The sequence below is a fragment of the Mytilus edulis genome, chromosome 7 (assembly GCF_963676685.1).
Source record: "Mytilus edulis chromosome 7, xbMytEdul2.2, whole genome shotgun sequence".
NCBI lineage: Eukaryota > Metazoa > Mollusca > Bivalvia > Mytilida > Mytilidae > Mytilus > Mytilus edulis.
In genome coordinates, this window is record NC_092350.1 from 18,368,676 (window position 1) to 18,391,708 (window position 23,033).

Consider the following 23,033-nt stretch of genomic DNA (forward strand, 5'->3'; position numbering starts at 1 on the left):
CAATCTCCATCTAGTTAACATTCTTGTGACCTTCTCAATCTACAGTTCAGCAGTAGTAGAGTATAGCACATTTGCATAAATTAGCATGAACTATGGTAATGTTTATGTTTAGCTTTCACTAACTTGTTCATTATCTTTATATGATCTAATTTGGGTTTGGTATTGCATGGACAAGGGACTATTAACTTTAAATCACAGATCAAAACTCCAGTAATGCAAAGGACAATATAAGACTAAGGTACCACTATGATGTCGGAATGTACGAATCAAGGGATATAATCGAATGTGAAGTTTGCTATGTTTTTAAAGAAGAACACAGAAGACCATATACATGGATACAATGACTTTTAAGGTAACACAGCTAGCTGTGTGTGCTCCAACGCTGGAGGGATCTACATCAAAAAGAAGAAGTAGCCAGAGTATATATATGTACACTTACCTTGCGTGAGACATTGGGACTTGTTTGTGGTGCTCCTCCACTTTTGATGGAACCAGTCCGTATATTCTTGGGATGTTCTCGTCTCTTTAAACAGAAAACATATAAAATGTATAATAAAGGAGCTAATATAAGAAAGAAACTAATAGTTAATTCCAGATATAATGTATTCCTTGCAGTAAAATCTCTCACTCCCATCACCTGTATATAATCCCTCATGTGGACACAAATAACACTAGTCCTATTAGCTTCCCCACACTGCATAGATTTTAAATATCTTATCAAATGTAAGGTGCCAAAAGCTTTAACAAAATTTCCATTCCATAAATATTATTATCCTAATGTCATAAATATCCAATTAGTAATAACAGTCATTTATATCCAATTTAGGTATATATGCCAATAACAGTTAGTTAAAGCATGCTCAATCAGTAGTCTCCCTTGTATATTCTACTACACAGATAATATCCACTTGAACTATCAAATAATCATAATCTCAACTCAGCATAATTCTTCTTCAAATCAAATAATATCTACATCATTTTTTAAATGCTAATATATGAAAGTTTCATGATCTTCTCTTATTTCCTTTTTAAATGTGTCTCGTCAGTTATCATATTTACAAGTCACATGATACTTTGACTCCAGTAGTAGCTGGGTCGTACTAGATAAATGATCAAGTTTCTTGTTTCTGTATTAGTTGACTATGTTGACTTTACAATCCACATATCTGTAGTACTTCACAAATTATTAATACATCCTTCCTTATCCTTTCCTCCGGAATTTACAACAATGTCCCGTGTTAAAACAAACATGTCCTTGAAAAACATGCACTATTATAACATGTTAACTGTACACAAGCTCATAAACGGTTTAAATTATTATAAATGTTTAAATTTGTTACATAATATGTGCTATAGAATTTCTTTATTATCTTATATTTATATTATTCAAAGTATTTGTCAATGTTGAGCACTTTTACAATAGAATTAAGAACTTCTTCCTTTTTTAAACAACACTTTTAAATATGAAACTCTTGACTTTAAATATTTGAATCACACCTTAAACAATTTAAATAAGAAAAATTATACAAATCAACAAAAAATCTTATCCTATCACAATGATCTTGTTTTAGATACACAATCCAGTTCTTAGATTACTATCAATATGTATTCTTTATACAATTCAGACACAATTAGCTCATGTGAACCATATTACGACTCCTCACTTCTAACTTCCAATAATTTGATCCATATTCAATCCATTTGAATGTCAAACTCAAACCAAACTTAACTTCAGACACTTGTTAGAGAGAAGAATGCAAACATAAATAACACTTAGTAATTATTTATTACACAAAACTTCTAATGTCAAGCCAATACACATAACAGGAATGTAATCAGTAACTTCTATCTCATTATTGAAACAATTCCGCACTTTTCACCTCCTAATTTTTTGTCTGAATGACGTCTTAAAAGAATAGAGTATTTTATCACACAAAAACATCTGTCTTTACTACATGTAAGATACCACATGTAACTATCCATCCTTCTGATAACCTCCCCCTGGGGGATGGATACTTGTCAAAATATAGTAGATCACTAATCAAGCAGTGATCAGACTAAATTAATTCCTGTGTTATCCCTGATCACATCTGCCTTTCTGATACCTCTACTATCCCTTTGTATTAACTGCCCATATGTTTATGTTAATTTGATGTATATTGTATATGACAGGTTGTTTTACTCAATAGATAGATGCTTATATAATTTTTGTGGTTTATCTATTAGCATAAACATCAAAAGTGTAAATCAGTTTTACTATAAATTACCTATGATTATAATTTGTGACCTTTTGATTACATTTAGATGTATACAATTTATATGAATCATAATCTGCCATTCTAAGGTTGCTTTTTGTTGAAAAAAAAGACCATTTGTCAAAGAAATAGAAATACAACAATTCATTGTAACAGTAGCATTTTTGTCGGATCATCATTTATCATTATTTCTACCATGAAAAAACCTTAGTGAGCAAGCTCACATAGCCCCAAATCTCTCACCATACCCTCATTAATCATAGATTTTAAATAGTTATACTGTCTAACACAAAAAAAAATCTTACATGACCTTGACCTTAGACCAAGTGACTGGAAAATCAATAAGGATCTTCCCCTTAACCTTTAATTATAGAAGACCACATATCCAATCAAGATTGTAATCCCATATAAGGCATCCTAGAACCCTTTTTCTGTTCAAATTTCAGTAATATTTAATAACTTTTACCTTGACCTTAGAAATTCGTTGGTATCTTTCTTTAATATATTTGACCGTATATCCAAAATAGTTTGCAATTCCATATTTTGTATCTGATTAAGCATCCGCAAAACACCTTGTTCTCTCAAAATTTCAGTCTAATTTTAGTAATCTACCTTGACCTTTGACATGGTGACCTCAAAATCACCTCATTGTATGAAAGTAAGTATGGTCCCCAATCAAAGTATGCATTAAACAATTTTTGCTATTAATTTCAATTAATTAATTTGAACATTTTTCTCTATGAAACATAGAAACAAGAAACTGTTGCCTTATCCCAATATTATAGAGTCGTTTAATTTTCATTTTCACGATCTGTTAAAGCTATTTTCATCTGAACAAACTATTAAATTTACCAATCATTTTATCATTATTTTTCTCCCAACAGCCATTTTCCAACTGACATATACTTTACAACATCAGCAAGGAGAAAATATAATGATATGACATAATGGATTTTACATGTACAGACATTAATTTCAAAACTTTGTCACATCAACCAAACTTTATTTGCATGTAACGCCCTGAAATATTTGTATGATTCATACAATCTGTATTCCTATACATGTGTACTATATAATTTACATTTATTGTAAATCATTTATAGTTTATAAATATCACACGAGGACAATACTTCTATTTCAAACAATGTTTTGTATAGGTTATACAAGAGCGCAGTTGTTTACTTTTTCCTGATAACTTTTGAACCCCAAGATGCTCTATGGAAAATGTATTACAAATAATTGTTGGAAAGTTAAGGTAGTCCGTTTTGCAAGTGTGTGTGGATTTATATAAAGGTACCAGTTTTTGTGATTTTGACAAGTTCTGCATACCTGCCTACAGGAATTTGTACAATGTAGACCAATTAAAATTATGATTTACCTATATGCATGAAATCCATAAAAAATATACCCTACAAATGTTAATTGTCACACAAACATTCCTCACCAGCAAATGCCAAATCATTAGTCCACAGTATCTGGAATTTGTTCATTTAGCTCCTCAAAAAAATATTATATAAGTATTTTATCAGATTTATCAAAGATTGTTATAACAATCATAGCCGTTTCAATGTTAACCTGCCCCCACATATACATTTGATCTATATAAGTTTAATATACAGTAGTCCAATGTCCCAATTGGTGCAACTCATTTACACCAATATATGTATAATGGTTAATACAAAAGATAAATTTCAATAATTTAAAAGGGGGGTCTTTCAGCAATTGTATCTTACTACTGGTAAAGCATTATGACATATTGGTGTAATTTACAAAAAATTCTGTTCCACATTAACTGCCTAACCCATTACAAGAAGATCTGTAAAGTTTATCGTTTGCTTTAACAGGAAACTGTTATGCATTTGTTATCCATTTATAAAGATCCATTATATACATGACAAAAATATCTAATCTATTTCATGTTTCTATTGTTAACAATAATCTTTAAGTATGCATGAAGGGACATATCTGCCATTTAATGTGATTAGATCAGGAACTTAAAAAAAACCAACATTGTTCTATCTATTTCATAAAAGCCTACATGGTAAAACGAAGTTATAACATGTAACTTATAAAAGTCCGGACCAAAGTGTCAATACTTATCGCATGCAAAGATTTCACATGTAACTATATTTATACAGCAGCCTATCAACTTCTGTTTTATACACATATCATCTTTAGTAGCAATGACAAATCTCTAAAAGGTTAGTGCTCTATGAATGGAACTTTTGTTGGAAAAGTATGGTGGTCAAATGGTCACTTGGGTTTTTCAAGATCACTTCTTAATTTTGTCAAAATTCAGCGATTTACCAACTGGTTTCATGAATGATAACCAATTCAACTGTATTATGATGAATATGTAAAACATTTTTAATGGTAGAAAATTTCAATTTTACTTATGTCAAAGAGACAGCAACCCATTAACACAAATAACCAAAAGACATCTAGAGGTCGTCTTTGCAGTTTTCAACAATAGACTTGCACCAAATTTTTTAATTCCCTATAGTTCAAGAAAAACTGAAAATGAATTAAACAAAGACTATCAAAGATCAGCCATCAATCTCAAATTTTCCTACTTTAAAAAATCCAATCAAGATACCAGTAAATATTAAGTAAAACAACCACTTACACTGAGGTTACCGACCTGGTACAGGCTTATAAACATGTTGTGGGATCAAACTAGGTTTTTGAGATCTTAACAACCCCCTTTTATAATCTCAATCAATGAACTAGCATGCTTGTTCTTCTGAATATCAAATCAACATTACAATATTAAATTGCTGATTTAAATAAAGAGATAAAAAGTTGATAATCTTGTAAAATCAAAGTACTTATCACTTCAGTGAAATGTTTCCAATTTTAAGTAAAAAACATCAAGAAAAGTTATATGTTCAAGCTTTCAAGAAACTGTGAAATTACCAACTTTGAAAGATAATAAACATAAAATCTTATCTTAGAAAATTATCTTGCAGACTTTGCGTTTTATTTTATTGTTTGCAATTCTATTTAGTAAGCATGGAGTTGCTTGCCAACATATTTACAGCACAAGGGACATAACTCTTTTTGACTTGTTTCAAAGCTGCCAGCTTTGTTCCTCCTGTCGTACAGTTTTTTCTTACTTTTAATATTTTATTTTGTCATAGTCTGCATATTCTGATTGGGAACTAAAATAAGGCAACATAAAGTTGTTTCTTTTGATTTAGATAGATTTACTAAACTAATCTTACTTAAAATACTTAGCATTTCTTGATGCATTCATCAAAAATAAATAATTCATTTTAAAACAAACCAAATTTTTCCACACCATTTCTTCTTATGTATTGCAGAGAAGAAAAAACAGGTTTACTTAGAAATGGATCCAACTCCCAAAGAAACAAAAGAACAAATCTTATAAAAAAATAAAAAATCTGATGGTTTTTATGTTAATAAAACAGTGTTTGCAATCAAAATACATTACCTCACTGTAAGATATCATCAATATCAATATTATCATCTACTGGTAGATTTTTCCTGGCATACAGTACTTTCAGAATATACATGAATATAACTGAATGTTCATCAAGAAAAAGCCAATCAAAGATTGATTATAATAACAGATGTTAATACATGTACTTACTGTTTGTGCCACTGGAGTTTGTGTAGATATTTCTCGTTTGGAGGACAACCTGTCCAAATCCTCATTTCTTACTTCTGTGTTCTGTTTCAAGGTCTACAATTAAAAGAAAGCAAATATCTATGAATTCTTGAAGGATACATAAAAGTTAATATAAACTGTAAAAGGTTAGAAACCATTTACACAATTTTCCTGTAATCTTAGCTGTACATGTGTAGCAGTGATTGGGATGCATAAGATAATGGACATTAGTTATTCAAATCTCAGAAGTTATAGCTTTACAATAACATGATGTTGAGTCCACATTGACTTGAGTAGACAGACCCAAAGTCATAAAATCATTTACCTTAATGACTGGTCTCATGGTTGCCTAGTGTGCAGAAGAAAGTCATTCACCTTAATGACTGGTCTCATGCTTGCCTAGTGTGCAGAAGAAAGTCATTCACCTTAATGACTGGTCTCATGCTTGCCTAGTGTGCAGAAGAAAGTCATTCACCTTAATGACTGGTCTCATGCTTGCCTAGTGTGCAGAAGAAATCCATCACCTTAATGACTGGTCTCATGCTTGCCTAGTGTGCAGAAGAAAGTCATTCACCTTAATGACTGGTCTCGTGCTTGCCTAGTGTGCAGAAGAAAGTCATTCACCTTAATGACTGGTCTCATGCTTGCCTAGTGTGCAGAAGAAAGTCATTCACCTTAATGACTGGTCTCGTGCTTGCCTAGTGTGCAGAAGAAAGTGTGTTCAAATCTTGGTGAGTCAAACCAAAGACTTGATAATTGGCAGTGGAAGATCCAGAAATGTTCACAACTGGGGGCCAACTGACTACCTAAGAGGGGTCCAACTCCAGCCATGCTCCAGTTATTCCCTGTATAATCGACCAAATTTTTCCCAGAAAAAGTGGCCCTGGGAACACTGTCCCGCCCCTAAATCCACTTCTGATTGGCATTTGCTATCTCTCTTTTAAGCATACAGCATCTAGAAGTAAGAGCAAAGACTGGTCAACCCAGAGTAAGAAAATAATGTTTCCTGGTAGGTTGACATTGCTCAGCCTGTCGACTACTACCAAGCAGGGTTTATATACATATCACATTATCATGTTCTCCTCTGAATATCCTTTGCTATGGTATATATTAAACAGCCATTCCTCAAATGAATCTATCTAGCTCATTAAGTAGTCGACAGGCACTCTTCCTAATCACTGCTTCTAGAGACCACTACCTAATGCACTCTTCCTAATCACTGATTCTAGAGACCACTGCCTAATGCACTCTTCCTAATCACTGATTCTAGAGACCACTGCCTAATGCACTCTTCCTAATCACTGATTCTAGAGACCACTGCCAAATGCACTCTTCCTAATCACTGCTTCTAGAGACCACTACCTAATGCACTCTTCCTAATCACTGATTCTAGAGACCACTGCCTAATGCACTCTTCCTAATCACTGATTCTAGAGACCACTGCCTAATGCACTCTTCCTAATCACTGATTCTAGAGACCACTGCCAAATGCACTCTTCCTGATCACTGCTTATAGAGACCACTACCTAATGCACTCTTCCTAATCACTGATTCTAGAGACCACTGCCTAATGCACTCTTCCTAATCACTGATTCTAGAGACCACTGTCAAATGCACTCTTCCTAATCACTGATTCTAGAGACCACTGCCTAATGCACTCTTTCTAATCACTGATTCTAGAGACCACTGCCTAATGCACTCTTTCAAATCACTGCTACTGTACCTTTATACTATAAATATAACTTAAGAAAATAACTGAAATATTTACAAATAAATAGCAGCAGCACAATCCTGGGCACATCTTATTCCATAGTAGTAACCTAAATCTTCTACTCCGTTTATCATCCATTGAACAGGTGTTTGTAGAGAAAACCACTATCTTATATTACAGATATCATTACATCTCTATAAACTACCCACAAGGTGTGCATAGAGTACTGTTATTATACAGGGGTACTGAGTGAGGCAAGAAAATAACTTTAGATAATAATTACATTACATTTTATTTCCTTCTTGTGCTATTTATTAAATTCCAATAAATCATATACCATTTATAAAGTTGACATAAAGAGATATTGGATTTTTTATCATGAATATTTAAAAAGAGATACCATGGATCAATAAAAATCTAGCGAAAAATTAATAATTTCCTGTTCAAGTCCCCCTTTCAATTTCCCTATTATAGTGTGCAACAGGATTATAATATCAATGAGCATATTTGTCAACAAATCACCAAGGTCTAAGGTGAAAAGCAAACAAAAAACTATAGAAATCTGCAGTATTATACCCGATGATGACTCATACCTAACCACAACCTAATTATTGATCACAATAAATCTAGTTTTGTATTACTTCCTGTCTTAAAAGGGTACATTATCATTTATCTTTAAGAATTCAAGGTCCATCATTAACCATAGCTATTTTGTAAATTATCTTTCTAGTCTAATTTTTATCAATGGAGGGGAGATAACTCAAACCTAAAACTAGATTTGACCATAATTTCAGGTTAAATCAAAACAAAACATGCTTTTCCAACATTAAACTTCAAACAACTAATAAATAATATTTGATGTAGCGTCCATTAAATCCTAAAAATGCCTTCTCAATAGACACAGTAATACAAGATTATATGTCATATATATGGAAACTTATACCAGCATTTGATATTATTGGCATGGTCTGAACTTCTTAGTATCTTCACTTAACTTTGAAATGAATAGTTGTATCGTCTTTACATCATATGCTATTTATGACATATTTCTATTGTTCACATCTTACTGAGTTTTATTCCTAAAGTTTCAAGTTGATATCCTATCTACTTTCCAATATGTATTTTAAAATTAACTATAACTGCAGAGGCAGACTGATGAATAAATTGGTGATTAAATTCAAGCTCATAGTCAGACAGCTTAACTGAGATCATTAAAATACATTTTTTAAAGTTTCAACACATCTTTTTATGTGATTTTAGATCAAGTTTAATGTTAATTGCTCAAGTTATTTCACAACTTAAGAGCTTTGAGAGATTGATGAACTCCCAACATATTACATGTACCACATTAATCACAGACAGGGAACTATAAAACAGGCAATGTTTAACTACATTCAAGGTAAAACATGACCAGTGTATTTCTAATAAACTGGTACTATCTTAGCAAAGAGAGTGCTTTCAGAGTTTATTGGCCTGTGCCAGACAATCTCTTGAAATTGATCTTACTTGTGACTAAGCATAGGTGGAAGATATCAAAGCTTTTAGGTCTATGCCAGTTTCTGGCTGAAATTGATCTGATCTATAAGGGGTATAATGGTCTATGCCAAACTTACTTTTTTATTTGGACCTTACCTGTAACTTGGCTAAGGGTATAATATCACAGTTAGTAGGTCTGTGCCATACAGTCTTCTGACTTGAAGCTTACCTGTAACTTGGCTAGGGGTATAATATCACAGTTAGTAGGTCTGTGCCATACAGTCTTCTGACTTGAAGCTTACCTGTAACTTGGCTAGGGGTATAATATCACAGTTAGTAGGTCTGTGCCATACAGTCTTCTGACTTGGAGCTTACCTGTAACTTGGCTAGGGGTATAATATCACAGTTAGTAGGTCTGTGCCATACAGTTTTCTGACTTGAAGCTTACCTGTAACTTGGCTAGGGGTATAATATCACAGTTAGTAGGTCTGTGCCATACAGTTTTCTGACTTGAAGCTTACCTGTAACTTGGCTAGGGGTATAATATCACAGTTAGTAGGTCTGTGCCATACAGTCTTCTGATTTGAAGCTTACCTGTAACTTGGCTAGGGGTATAATATCACAGTGAGTAGGTCTGTGCCATACAGTTTTCTGACTTGAAGCTAACCTGTAACTTGGCTAGGGGTATAATATCACAGTTAGTAGGTCTGTGCCATACAGTTTTATGACTTGAAGCTTACCTGTAACTTGGCTAGGGGTATAATATCACAGTTAGTAGGTCTGTGCCATACCGTTTTATGACTTGAAGCTTACCTGTAACTTGGCTAGGGGTATAATATCACAGTTAGAAGTTCTGTGCCATACAGTTTTATGACTTGAAGCTTACCTGTAACTTGGCTAGGGGTATAATATCACAGTTAGTAGGTCTGTGCCATACAGTCTTCTGACTTGGACCTTACCTGTAACTTGGGTAGGGGTTAATATCACAGTTAGTAGGTCTGTGCCATACAGTCTTCTGACTTGGACCTTACCTGTAACTTGGCTAGGGGTATAATATCACAGTTAGTAAGTCTGTGCCATACAGTCTTCTGACTTGGACCTTACCTGTAACTTGGCTAGGGGTATAATATCACAGTTAGTAGGTCTGTGCCATACAGTTTTCTGACTTGAAGCTTACCTGTAACTTGGCTAGGGGTATAATATCACAGTTAGTAGGTCTGTGCCATACAGTTTTATGACTTGAAGCTTACCTGTAACTTGGCTAGGGGTATTATATCACAGTTAGTAGGTCTGTGCCATACAGCCTTCTGATTGGACCTTACCTGTAACTTGGCTAGGGGTATTATATCACAGTTAGTAGGTCTGTGCCATACAGCCTTCTGATTGGACCTTACCTGTAACTTGGCTAGGGGTATAATATCACAGTTAGTAGGTCTGTGCCATACAGTTTTCCGACTTGAAGCTTACCTGTAACTTGGCTAGGGGTATAATATCACAGTTAGTAGGTCTGTGCCATACAGTCTTCTGACTTGAAGCTTACCTGTAACTTGGCTAGGGGTATAATATCACAGTTAGTAGGTCTGTGCCATACAGTTTTCTGACTTGAAGCATTGTAGTAATAAAATCTGGATGTATTTGGATCAAACAATTCCCACCACTGGTTGTTATCTGTCTTCTTACTAAAAAAGAAAGAAAGAATTTGGTCATGAAATGGTTGAAATACTAAACGGTTTGTAATTGAGAGACAATATAATCAGTAAATTATTTACAGTCAAGTGTATTTTTTTTAATATAATAAAAGCAAAAGTGTTCAAACTGCATACAGATTTATTTCATCATTCAATTTTGTCTGGTGTAAAGGATCAAAATGAAATGTAATTATTCCAGCCGAAAAGCTAGACTACATTTTTTTGTCACTTTTTAAACTCAGAATAAAATTAAAAAGAAATGGACTTCAAATCTAAAAAATGTATAAGGAAAACCCCTAAGACCAGACTCATTTTAGAAATTTCATAATGATTTTTTTAATTATGGAAAAAGGGCTTTGCATTTATTCAAAATTGATTTGTAAATATTTACTTTTTCAACATAAAAATGACTGAGTGTAGTGGGAAATCCATTTTTTGTTTGTACAGCAACAAAGAAAAATAAATCATTAGAAAATCTTGTATTGATCTGATAGCTGAGACAGAGTTCAGGGTTTTTTTTAATTCTTGTTATAATTTATAAGGTTAGGCTTATAAAAGCAAATATATTACAATGCAATATTCTGCATATCTAAAGAACAAACAGCCAAATAAATAATTAATTCCCACAAATCAATGCATGGATAAAATGATAGACAGGTGAAAATGACATCAGCCTCAACATGGCTGGGTGTGGAATCAGCTGTTTTCTTCATTACAAAACAGATGTTATGGCAGTTTTTTCTGACTACAAGGAAATATTCTCACTGTCTGAGGAAATTGTCTGTGTTTTATCTTATAAGTAATTGATACTTGATGAGTTTGCATGTCTTCAAAGTCGCCTCATGCATGCTTCAAAACAAAGTTACCGATAAAAAAAAGAAAACTGTAAATATTATATATGACTACGTCAGATGTGACAGTGAGATTATGTAACTTAGTTCTTAATTAATATTCTTTCTCTTTTTTCTCTTGGGTAATTTCTTTTTCATATCTGTCTACGTCATGTAACAATTTCTCTATTACATTTTTGCAGAAACTGAATAATTCGTACAGCTAATTCGTACAGCATAAATTGCTTTTTTCAGATCAGTCATGTCTTTACCATTTTCCAGTCTTTTAAATAGACATCTCCTTACACAAGTTATGTTAACAGCAAAGTAACCTTGTATGCACTTGTTTTCAATTTTAATATCTTAAAATGAGTAAATGTAAAATTACAGAAGTTGGGGTTTCTGGGATAATTCTATTCATTATTAAACTGATTTTTTTTCCAATTTAGGCTCCAATAGAAACTGATACATTTCTCTGAAATTTTTAACACAATTCATTAAAAATCCAGCAAAACATTATTCTCTCTAATATAATGCACTACAATATCCATTTTGTTTATTCAAGTCAGCCTTGGAAGCTTGAATAATAAATAAAGATTAGAGGATAATTGAGACAGATATTGAATTTTCTACAGGATATGGGCATACCTACAAAGTAAATTATGTTCCTGTTTATCTTAATTGTACAACATCATCCTGACAATGTATAGCAGACTAAACCTAAATTAGATAAGGTATTTCCGCAGAAATGGATAAAAACGTACTAAATCGTTCTCGCTACATGCAAAATTTATTATAAATCCTTCTTCATTCTTACTACTAAATTCAATCAGTGTTCACTAATAGATGTTGATTTGACAATTTTCTTCTGAATTTCTCTCTCGAAATTTAATAACAAAAAGGAAATGAAACATTTTGGCGTACTGTAAAACATATCACTTTATACCAAAAATCTGGCTGAAGCTTATGAAATATACATCCATGGTAATTGCAGTATTTTACACCTTGCCAATTGATATAAGAAGTCTTGATTTAATAATGAGAAATTCTGATGGGTATATTTTTTATTGCCATGTTTTCGATGTGTTTAATCAAAAAATATCTATCAGATTTATTAATCCCAGAACGCATTATTTTTACCATTTACCTTCATTATATAAAGCTGAATATTTTAAGTATTCTACTGAGAACTATTTTGTTGTTAATTTTCCAGAAAATGTCTACCAAATTACTAATGCACTTTAAAATACTGTTCTGTTATCTATATAATTACAGTCTAAGAAAGATAACTCCCACATAAAACATGTGACTTTGATTTTCCACAAAATAAAGCTGTTTACAGGACTTCAAGACTAGACTATAGCCCCATGGTACCAAAATTAACACAAGTAACAAGAACTATTGACAGCTGTGTATAACAAGTACTATTGCTCGAGTACAAGTACTATTGCTCAGGAACAAGTACTATTGCTCAGGAACAAGTACTATTGCTCGGGTACAACTACAAGTACTATTGCTCGGGTACAAGAAGTATTATTGGCTGCATATTACTGTTTTTAAATGAGGTCATCAAGCAATAAAATCTGCTCCTTTTCTCATCATATATCTAATTAATAGATTATTTTATATGACAAGACATTATCCATAATAAATATTTCTATTATGCTTACAGAATCTTATTTCTGCCATGCAAACTACACATTACAATCACACAAATAGCTTTGTCTCATGGTCAAAGTTATCCGACAGTATTTACTGTAATAAGAACAATATAATCTGCAGATGGGTAGAGAAAGGAATGTTTATCTTTCTGCAAGTATCATTTGTGGGTTCCAATTTTCATGACAAAATTACAAAATTTAGCTAAAATTCCAAACATCCTTAAAAAAAAACATCAATACAAAAACAAATTATTTTATGGTATTGTCTATGTTGATGTTGACACAAACTTTTTTTTTTAATTCATTGGATTGACATCGTATCCAAAACCAATATTTAAAGAAGCATTGACGCATGTTAAATTAGATAAATTCTAGTACCTTACAATTTTAAAAATCTCAGTACTGACAATTTGATGTTACATTATCAAGGTCGGTTAAGGTTCATACTATATGACCTAGTTGTAATAGGTTAAGTACTAAACAGACAATACTTTACATGAAATCAAACACATACATATGATAGCTAGTCATAAGCTATCAGTTCTGTCATCCATCACATGATACAATGTAAAGAATGAAGACTTTGTTGTACATAATGTGCATCTGTATAATCCAAACACAGAACAAACATGTTTATTGCATACAACTGTCTTAATTCATGCATTTTTGTTGTTCGTATCAATTGATGAAATGAACAACATGGTGAGTTTGGGATGGTGCAGCAGCAATTTTTTTACTGATGCATATATTTGAAAATTCCTCAAAATTAACAAACATATTGTAAATACTGACATAAATTCCTGTCACAGCTAGAAAGCAGACATGAACTAACTTAGAAATCTAGGTAACTCACTTCTGATGCTACACATTTCACATAGACTAGTAAATTCATAAAAAAAACTTAGAAAAACAGGTCACAGTAATCTATATCTGAATAGTCAGCAAAGCCATTAAGTCAAAGTACATTATAAAATTTCATGGGAAAGGCAGTAATCTTTTTATCACTGATAGCATTAATTCATACAACATATATATTATAAGAGAATAATTAGTGGGCACTTTACTACAACACATATCATGCTGAGGACATGAATCCATTTCCGTTACATATAAACTCTTCTACAGATTAATTGTGAGGAAACAAGCTTTCTGACAGACAACATCAGGTTCTATGATCATTTCCTCAAAATATCTTCCTGGAACAATGGTCATCATCAATCATTCAGTAAAGCAAAAGCAGGGTAAATGTTATTAAAGGTACAATGAAAAAATGTTGACACAGAGATATTATAAAAAAGAAGATGTGGTATGATTGCCAATGAGACAACTATCCACAAAAGACCAAAATGACACAAACATTAACAACTATAGGTCACCATACAGCCTTCAACAATGAGCAAAGCCCATACCGCGTAGTCAGCTATAATAGGCCCCAATAAGACAATGTAAAACAATTCAAACGAGAAAACTAACGGCCTTATATACTTGCTTGTCAAAAGAAGATTCAGAAAATGGAAATCTGATGGACAGCAACATTGCTTATTAATTCAAAATTGCTGGACCATGACAAAGAGCTCAAAATGAAGTCTAACTGATATGAACTGATAGTGATGCCACTTTTCGGAAAATATTATTGATCTCTCATAAGTTGTATCTATCAAATTGACTCAAGCAGAAAAGTTACAATTGATGATGGCACCAACAACAACAACAACTTAGGAAAAACAACACCTCTATCTTGTCTTCTGTAACTTTTGGTGTAGGCAAGAAAAAAATCATGAGGAAGTCATACACATATAAGCACTGTGTTATAATTACATAAGATGATCGTAAAACCAGTTGAAGAAGGTTAAGGAGCATTTTTTTAGCATATAAATCAGAGAGTAAGTAAAGATTGATAATATAATTATACAGGATTTTGTAAAAAAATAAATTCAGATGCAACTGGAATTATCAAATCAATTCCACTTAAACATCACTAAAGTCAACTGTATCCCTTATAATCCACATACCTGTAATAGAAATCCACCTGACAACTAGCCTGACAACTAGAGTATTCCACCGTCTCCGATGTAAACATATACATGTACATCTGTTGGTTGGCCATACTTGAGCCAAACATCTGAGAGGGATGCATAGAGCACGTTATAGTTTCACCACAGAAAATTCCCCAAGTTTTGCAACATTAACGCTTTCGAATGAAATTTTAAGAATGCTCAATGATTAATTCCATTCTCTCCTGAGCTGGATGCAAACGAAAGTTCTATAATATCCATACAATGATACTATCTTTTCAAAGCACTGCCCTGACCATAGCTCAAGAAAGATTTTTCCTATACCAATAATTGTTCAGCAAAAATCGTCAGAAAGTCTATCACTTTACTTCTATCAACAAACAGACCTATACAGCTGAAGTTCTATCTGCACGAAATCTTTTTTTCACAATTTACTGAAAACATCACGTCCTGTACTATCTGCACTGAAAGATGCAATCACCTCTCGTGTAATCTTAACGAGTGATGATACAGAATATTATAAAGTATCTTAATCCATGTTAGAAACATTAATTCCTCGCCCAGTTTTATTCCTAGTTCTAATTCCTCAGTAGACTTAATATTTTATCCTATAAACCCTAATTGTGATATAAAATATATCAATTATCTTGACCCTAATCAATAGAATCGTCAATAGGAAATGAGAAGGTTTTTCATCGTCATGTGTCCAGTCCTTCAGCTTAAATGCATAATTTATCACTAATTTTATTAGAAATATTCCAATATTGGAGTAAAACTTGTTTTATCTTGCCCAAAAGCACAATTTCGTATTCTTTCTTTATAAATATGATAATTTTTTGTTTTAAACAAGTGTTTCATACAAATCAATTTATAAATTCTGATGGATTAATTATTTGTCAGGCTAATTCTTTCCATTGATTTCCAATGAATTTTTAAGCATGAAGCATTTGATGTCGAAGTTCAGAGTCTGCAGTAATCATTCATTTAACCAACAATTTCCCATTCAACACATGAAAAAATCCAAATCAATCAATTTGCATAGCCTAATGGAATTTCCGTTTTTTTTTTAATGTTTTCTTTGTCCGTCATCCTCGTCTTCCTCAAACAAATTACAGACCGAATCTTCTACAGTTGTCAAGAGCATTTGAATCTCACACAGAATTTCTAATCAGTGACAGTTCCATAATCCCTAATTGAGCAAACTTTCCAAAACTGTCCAAAATCTCTCAGAGCATACAGAATTAAAACTATTGATTTGGACAGAGATGTAGCATCAGTGTATTTGTTGTTTGCCGAAATGTGATCGCTTGTCAATTCTAAAAACAACTTGTCAATCTTTCATCAAAGCACATTATCCTCCAAAATGTTACACAATTCCAGACATGATTTCAACAGTCAACCACAAATAAAATGAATTCATTTAAACAGCACCTTTTTTTTCAATTCTGAAATGTTCTCAAACTATTTTTACTTTTTTAGCTTTGTGTAAAAAATCCTTGTATCAAAACCTGAAATTAGTACTTATGATTCCTTATTTTCATCTTTATACAAAAAATGAAGAACATTGTAACTCTTTTTGATATTCCTTATTACAGCACCGAAACAAAGTCCACAAATAAGCAAGTTATCACATCTTTATCGAATAAAGATAAAAAGTAACATTCACAGCAGCGGAGTGTATATAACACTTTCAGATAATGAACTGATTAAAACAAATCCTAAGTGCAGCCAATCAGGCTTCTAAACAGCTGCTGGGTGATGTGACCAAAATGTTCATCTATTATGAATCATATCAGTTATACTGTTTCAGAAACTGGGGCTTGAAAACAGAAAAGTCCTGTCTTTACTCAAGCAAGACAAACAAATCAAATAATACTACACAAATTCCCTTATGATCTGAGGTGTTTGAATGCTAGTTTTTTAGACAACCTTTTTGGCTGATGAAGAAAAATATTACTCAAAGATTGTAAAAGAGATGAAGAGATGAAGGTATTAATTCTATTATTTGGAAAATGTTACCCTAAAGATTCTTGTGAAGGAGATAAGGGTATCATTTGTAATGACATATGTTACAAAATCAGGAACCACAAACAGATGATTCTGTACACCTGAATGAGTCATTTCTATAAGAAGAGGAAATCTTACCTAAAACAAACATTAATGTAAATAACTGAATGAGTAAAAGAGATCTTCATCAATTGGACTTTATAGATGTTTTTTATCCAAATATTTAGTTTCCTGTACTGGATCATAGATTGTGCACTGCATATGCAATACCTTTTTCCTATGGCATTCAGGGGGGTTTGCAGGGTTTGGAAACCCCCTTTTTTGGATGATCAATGCATTTGAATGGGGACATATAGTTGGAACCCTCCTTTAAAAATTGGCTGGATCTGCCCCTGTCAAAAGTCTCCTAAATTAGTCCAGAATAAGTTCTTGGGAGCTATTATTATAAATTATCCCTTCTAACTGAATACAAAGCAACTAATTTCATAGAAATACTGCAATAAAATCACAGCAAGGGGAGTTACCCTGATGAAGGTTATTCAATAAAAGCACTAAGGACAGCTTAGTTAAAATAAAGTGAAATTTTCATTTTTCACTACCATTAACAAAATGTTACAAAAAAGACCCCAAAAAAATGAAGAAATGCAAATTACTCTAATATTACATAATTTGGAGTTCCTATAAACAAACAAATAAAAGAATTAAATTTTTAGATACAACAGGTGTAAGACATTAAATGTTCTACATGCATCAAAAACAATTACCGCCAGTTAAATTTCAATATCTGTTGAATCATAAAATCTTCAATTTTACTGCCAATATTTTGTCTGTAAATTACCAGTAAGTCTGCTTTTATTTTACATTTTATGATTATTGGTAGGGGAGTAAAACACTTAAGTCTACATGTACACATGTCTTCAGTTTCATCAAATTCCCTATCTGCTCAAAATGCTCTCAAACAATTGTGCAATAATCACAAACATGTGAAATATATTTCAAACAGAATACCTTTCAACAAGTATCTATCATAATTTGATAATTACTTAACATTTATTTGGAGCGGGTAGATTTCATACTGCAAGAGTAATTAGTTTTCATATCTGAGTCACACATCTCTTGAAATCTAATCAAAACTGTCTCCTTCCTGCGGTTTGCCCTCCAAATAAGTAGCTCTTATGGTCTAGGTTGTTTTATACATGTATATTAAGAGCTTGCATTAATAAAACATCCTTTTTGTATTAAAAAACAAACAAGTGAAACTGCCATCTACTGCTCACTGATGAAACCCCTGTCGCAAAGGGATAATTCTTATAGTGTAAAAATATGTAAGTGTTGTTGTCAAGTGATGAATCTGAAAACGCATCATATGTCATAGCTGACTTGTAAAAAGCCTGATACCAAATTTCAGAAATCCTTTTATTGCAGTTCTTGAGAAAGATGTGACGAAAAATATTCATGGGACGGACAGACAGATGTAAAACAGTATACCCCCCCCTTTTTCAAAGCGGGGGTATAAAAATGTATAAGAAACCTCTTGTCATCTTTGTCCTTAGATATTGCAAATAGGACAGTAATTTTGAAAGTTTACAATACCTAAAGAGAGGCCTGCAGAGCATAAATCAATCATCTGGTATAACATATACCTTTTGATATTTTATTTTTTTGCCTTTACCGTATTGCAATCAGTTTGCTTATTTGTAGATCTTCTTTGATTGGATTTTAGTATATCTTGTAATGATGACATTTTTTACTGTTAACTGTAATAAGCCTAAAATCTATTCAAGTTTTTAAGATGGAAAAAAACCAACATCATTTACGAGCATCACTGAAGAGACATGTATTGTCAAATTGCGCATCTGGTGCAAGAAAATTGGTACCTTTAATTTTATTAATTGCAAAAAAGTCCTATAACAAGTATGGCACATATTTGCCATGTTGATTTACTTGCAGATCTTTCTTGCTTTTTTCGAGTTTCTCATTAATTCCTATAGTTTTTGACAAAAATACAAAAAATGTATAGGAATCTTGAAAAGCAGAAGAAGGCTTCATTTTACATGACTTATATATCACTGTAATGAATCAGAACAACAATTTGTTTTAAATCTTCAGCAATTTTATCTATAGACATGTTTGTCACTTATCCATCTTTTCTCACTTTTTTTTGGTATTTAGTTTGAGGGATGCCTCACTGATGCTAACCACTAATGTGTAAACAGTTCAATCTTTTTCATCCTAACAAGATTCATCAATTTTGTTTATTGGATCAAAGTTGTTTAACATGATGGAATACACATTTTTTACCGACTTGAATTTGGAGTATACCCAGCTTACTGAACCTCTACTAACAAGTTGGAAACTGATCACCAAGTCTAGACATTAGACAATATGTTGTGAAAAAACAAACAGTTTCAACTTTCAAGTAGTGCTCTGACAGTCATTCCCAAGGTCCATCAGACACGTGACAATGTCCAGTAATCAATAGTTTGGTTAAGTAAAATTTCACCAATTAATGGGCCAAATGACCAGTCATTCCCAAGGTCCATCAGACATGTGACTATGTCCAGTAATCAATAGTTTGGTTAAGTAAAATATCACCAATTACTGGACCAAATGACCAGCACAGATATAATAATTTTGTAATACTCATAATGTAAAAGACTGTTAAAATACTGACTGGACCAGTAATGCATAAACAACCACTGGACCAAAAGACCATTGAAGTCCAAAACCCATTACAACCTCTGCTCGGTGACTAAATGCAGCATTTTCCTCTTTACATGCTTTGAAAGTAAGCATTCTATTCAGAGAAATGATGCTTCATTCAATAATCTGTATAGCTGTCCTGTCATTGGTTGCTTTTTTGAATTTTTAATCATTAGTATTTGCTTTTACTAAATGGTAAACAAAGAACAAACTTGCTTTCCCTTTGCTTTCATCTTAGAAAATTTGATGAAACAAAACCACATCTTTTTTTTATTTCAGATGTTGGAATTTCTTATAAAAGCTTTTTTGAATCCTCTGATATTTTTTCTTTGTAAATATTCGACAAAACTAGGTTACTGAATTCCAGTGTCGTTCGAAAGCCTTAATTAGGTCCAAAGCAATCAAGAATACCATTACCAAACCACAACACTACAGAACCAGAACCATTCTCAAATCACTCATATCTGTTCAGAGAATACACTGCTTCAAAGCAAAGCGAGAAAGCTTGGTTCCATCACTTTGATTTGTTTGTCATTTACAGAAACACATCAAATCCTGCAGAGAATCATGATGCCATTAAATTAAAATACAACACAAAGTATTCTTTATGAGGATGCTATGATGGAATGCATTATATAACTGATTCTATCTTCACATGATAATATAATGTCTTTTCCTGCCTTTTATTTGAAAATAAAACACAATCTGATAAAATGAATATAAACAACTGGGAAAATGGGTAAACAAAAAAATAAAAGTAAATATTGCCTGGTGGCTATTTCGACTGTTTTATTTTCATATTAAACAATTTTCTATCCAAAAATAAAATTTCAAATATTAGTGCCATTATTACATAAACACATAATTAATCATTAGTTGGCAACATGTGTAATACTAATTCATACAATTAAGCTTCACCAGAACTTTATTTGAAATCTTTTTAATCATTCGATTTTTTTCTACATTATTGATTCTAGAAACAGTTTTGAAACTATTTCATATAAATAGTTGCTATCTTAAATTACAATTTATAAAGCCCCATTAGTTGAAGACGTTTCAAGAAGTCAAATTTCGTATTCCAATTTATAGAGGTCTGTATTAAAAATAAATCTAGACCTGAAATATTAGACTAGTTATAATATACTCCTACCATTCTAATGACTTATTACACTATTATGAATAGAAATTGGAAATTATAAGCAGACTGATAGTTAAACCATATGAACTGTAGATATGCTTTATTCTTTGCATTGCACTTCTAATATTAATCACTTTACTGTGGTTACAGAGGTTTAGTAAAATGTCTGACTAGAAGAGCAGTTTAATTTGATAAAATGAATTGCAATTGTATCGAACTGCGGAGAAAAACACTTACAATCAAGTCACAGTAATATACATATTTGCATGTGATTGTATCAGTAGTTCATACTTCATTATCAACAGTAATGAACATTTCTATATCAATTATGACCCCACTTCACATGAAAAGAATAGAAGCTATAATGTTAATTATCATATTGCATGTGAAGTGAGCAGTAAAAATATCTAATTATCAATATTGTCTTTCTACTCACTATAACTGTCTCAAAGCCACATGTCTAACCAGATATAATTCCATTGTTCTATCAAAATATCACACAAAACTACAATTTTCTTAATTCCGATTGACAATTCACCAACAAAATCAGATATCCAATGTGCATTTCAAGACAGAATATGCAAATGAGACAATCAACAAGAGGCAGGATTTGGTTATTCCGTTATTTCATATTTCCGGCCAAATGGACACGCTTTCATTTCTCAATGTCAATCATAAGGGATCAGAAGACAAGATATTAAATATTACATTAATACATTAATTGTCATAAAGTATCGTGTTACATGTTACTAGATATCATATAACACATGTCAGTTAGCCTTAGGAAAGGATCATCATTAGTACACAGGGAATATTAAGATAATATTACAATTTTTATAATTAAATTAGGGCTATTAAATACATTGGGTGTATTGAAGAAGATGTTATTGAGTACAACTGAATGGCACTGAATAAAGCTTCATACAAGTATTTTGAATTTTTGTTTTTAAATTTGAGTATGGATTAAGAAATATTGTTGAACTGCAGTGGCAGATTCAAAAAGTGGCAAGTCGCAACCATCTAATTCTAGCACTGCAAGGACCTGTAGGTTGCTTTGCCAAAAATTTTTCCTCTTGCTTTCTCATTTGATTTGTTTCACATTTGTTATTTCAGGGCAGTTGGTTATGTAGTATTGGTTTTGCTCATTGTTGAAAACCCTAAATTGACCTATGTCACTATTAATGCCTTTATCCACTTTTTTTTGTACTCTTGTATAAAGTTGTCTCATTGGCTATCAAACCACACCTCTTTATTTCTATGACTGAGAGAAAAGAAGCTTCAATAACACAGCTGTTTCTATACATTTATAAAGACTATCAGCATCAACTTCACTTAGCTAGCATCTATTAATTCAATATGACAATCTGTTAATGTTTGTCCTAATACAATAACCCATACTGACCACTGTCCAAGGTGACAAATTATTTACTGATGACTGTCCAGTGTAACAAATTAATATTGACCACAACATCAATTTCTCCGCTTACTAAATATCATAATTAACAATTACTGTAAAATGACCATTTGTTCTTCTATTTCTGTCTTGTTAACAAAATAAATAAGATTATACAGTGAAACCTCACTAATATCTAAAATGTGGATCAGCATTCTGAAATTTCTTCTTAAATAGCCTAAGCATACAATCAAGGTTATAGTTTATAATGAAAATTGCCAAAGCCATTAACCTTCCTTATATAAAAACGTGTGTAAACTGAAATCAAGATACAGTAAATACAGTGAATAGAAGAACAGAATTTTCAGATTGAAATGTGTAGTTTAAAAGGTTTAAACGTACTATTAAGAGAATTTATATTAAATTCATATACCCTTCACCCAAGTTAGTCTAAATTTTCCTTGTTTGAACTGTTATACATTTATCATTTTGTTTTGGGCTGTTTAAAGCTTACTACACAGTATG

The 23,033-nt window shown here is 32.1% G+C and overlaps 1 protein-coding gene across 9 annotated transcripts in view; it reads right to left on the bottom strand.

The window, feature by feature from the left end:
• LOC139480918 (rho GTPase-activating protein 39-like) overlaps positions 1 to 23,033 on the bottom strand; it is an 87,816-nt gene that overhangs the window by 32,042 nt on the left and 32,741 nt on the right. For 6 of the 9 annotated variants that reach the window (XM_071263871.1, XM_071263870.1, XM_071263869.1 and 3 more), the window contains exons 3-5: positions 10,614 to 10,752; positions 5,869 to 5,961; positions 440 to 523 (exon numbers count right to left, since the gene is read on the bottom strand). In XM_071263871.1, the coding sequence (XP_071119972.1) occupies positions 440 to 523; positions 5,869 to 5,961; positions 10,614 to 10,752 (316 nt within the window). Of the gene's footprint in view, positions 1 to 439; positions 524 to 5,868; positions 5,962 to 7,654; positions 7,811 to 10,613; positions 10,753 to 15,264; positions 16,918 to 23,033 lie in introns of those variants that run through there. The other 3 variants (XM_071263872.1, XM_071263868.1, XM_071263873.1) reach the window with 2 other exon arrangements.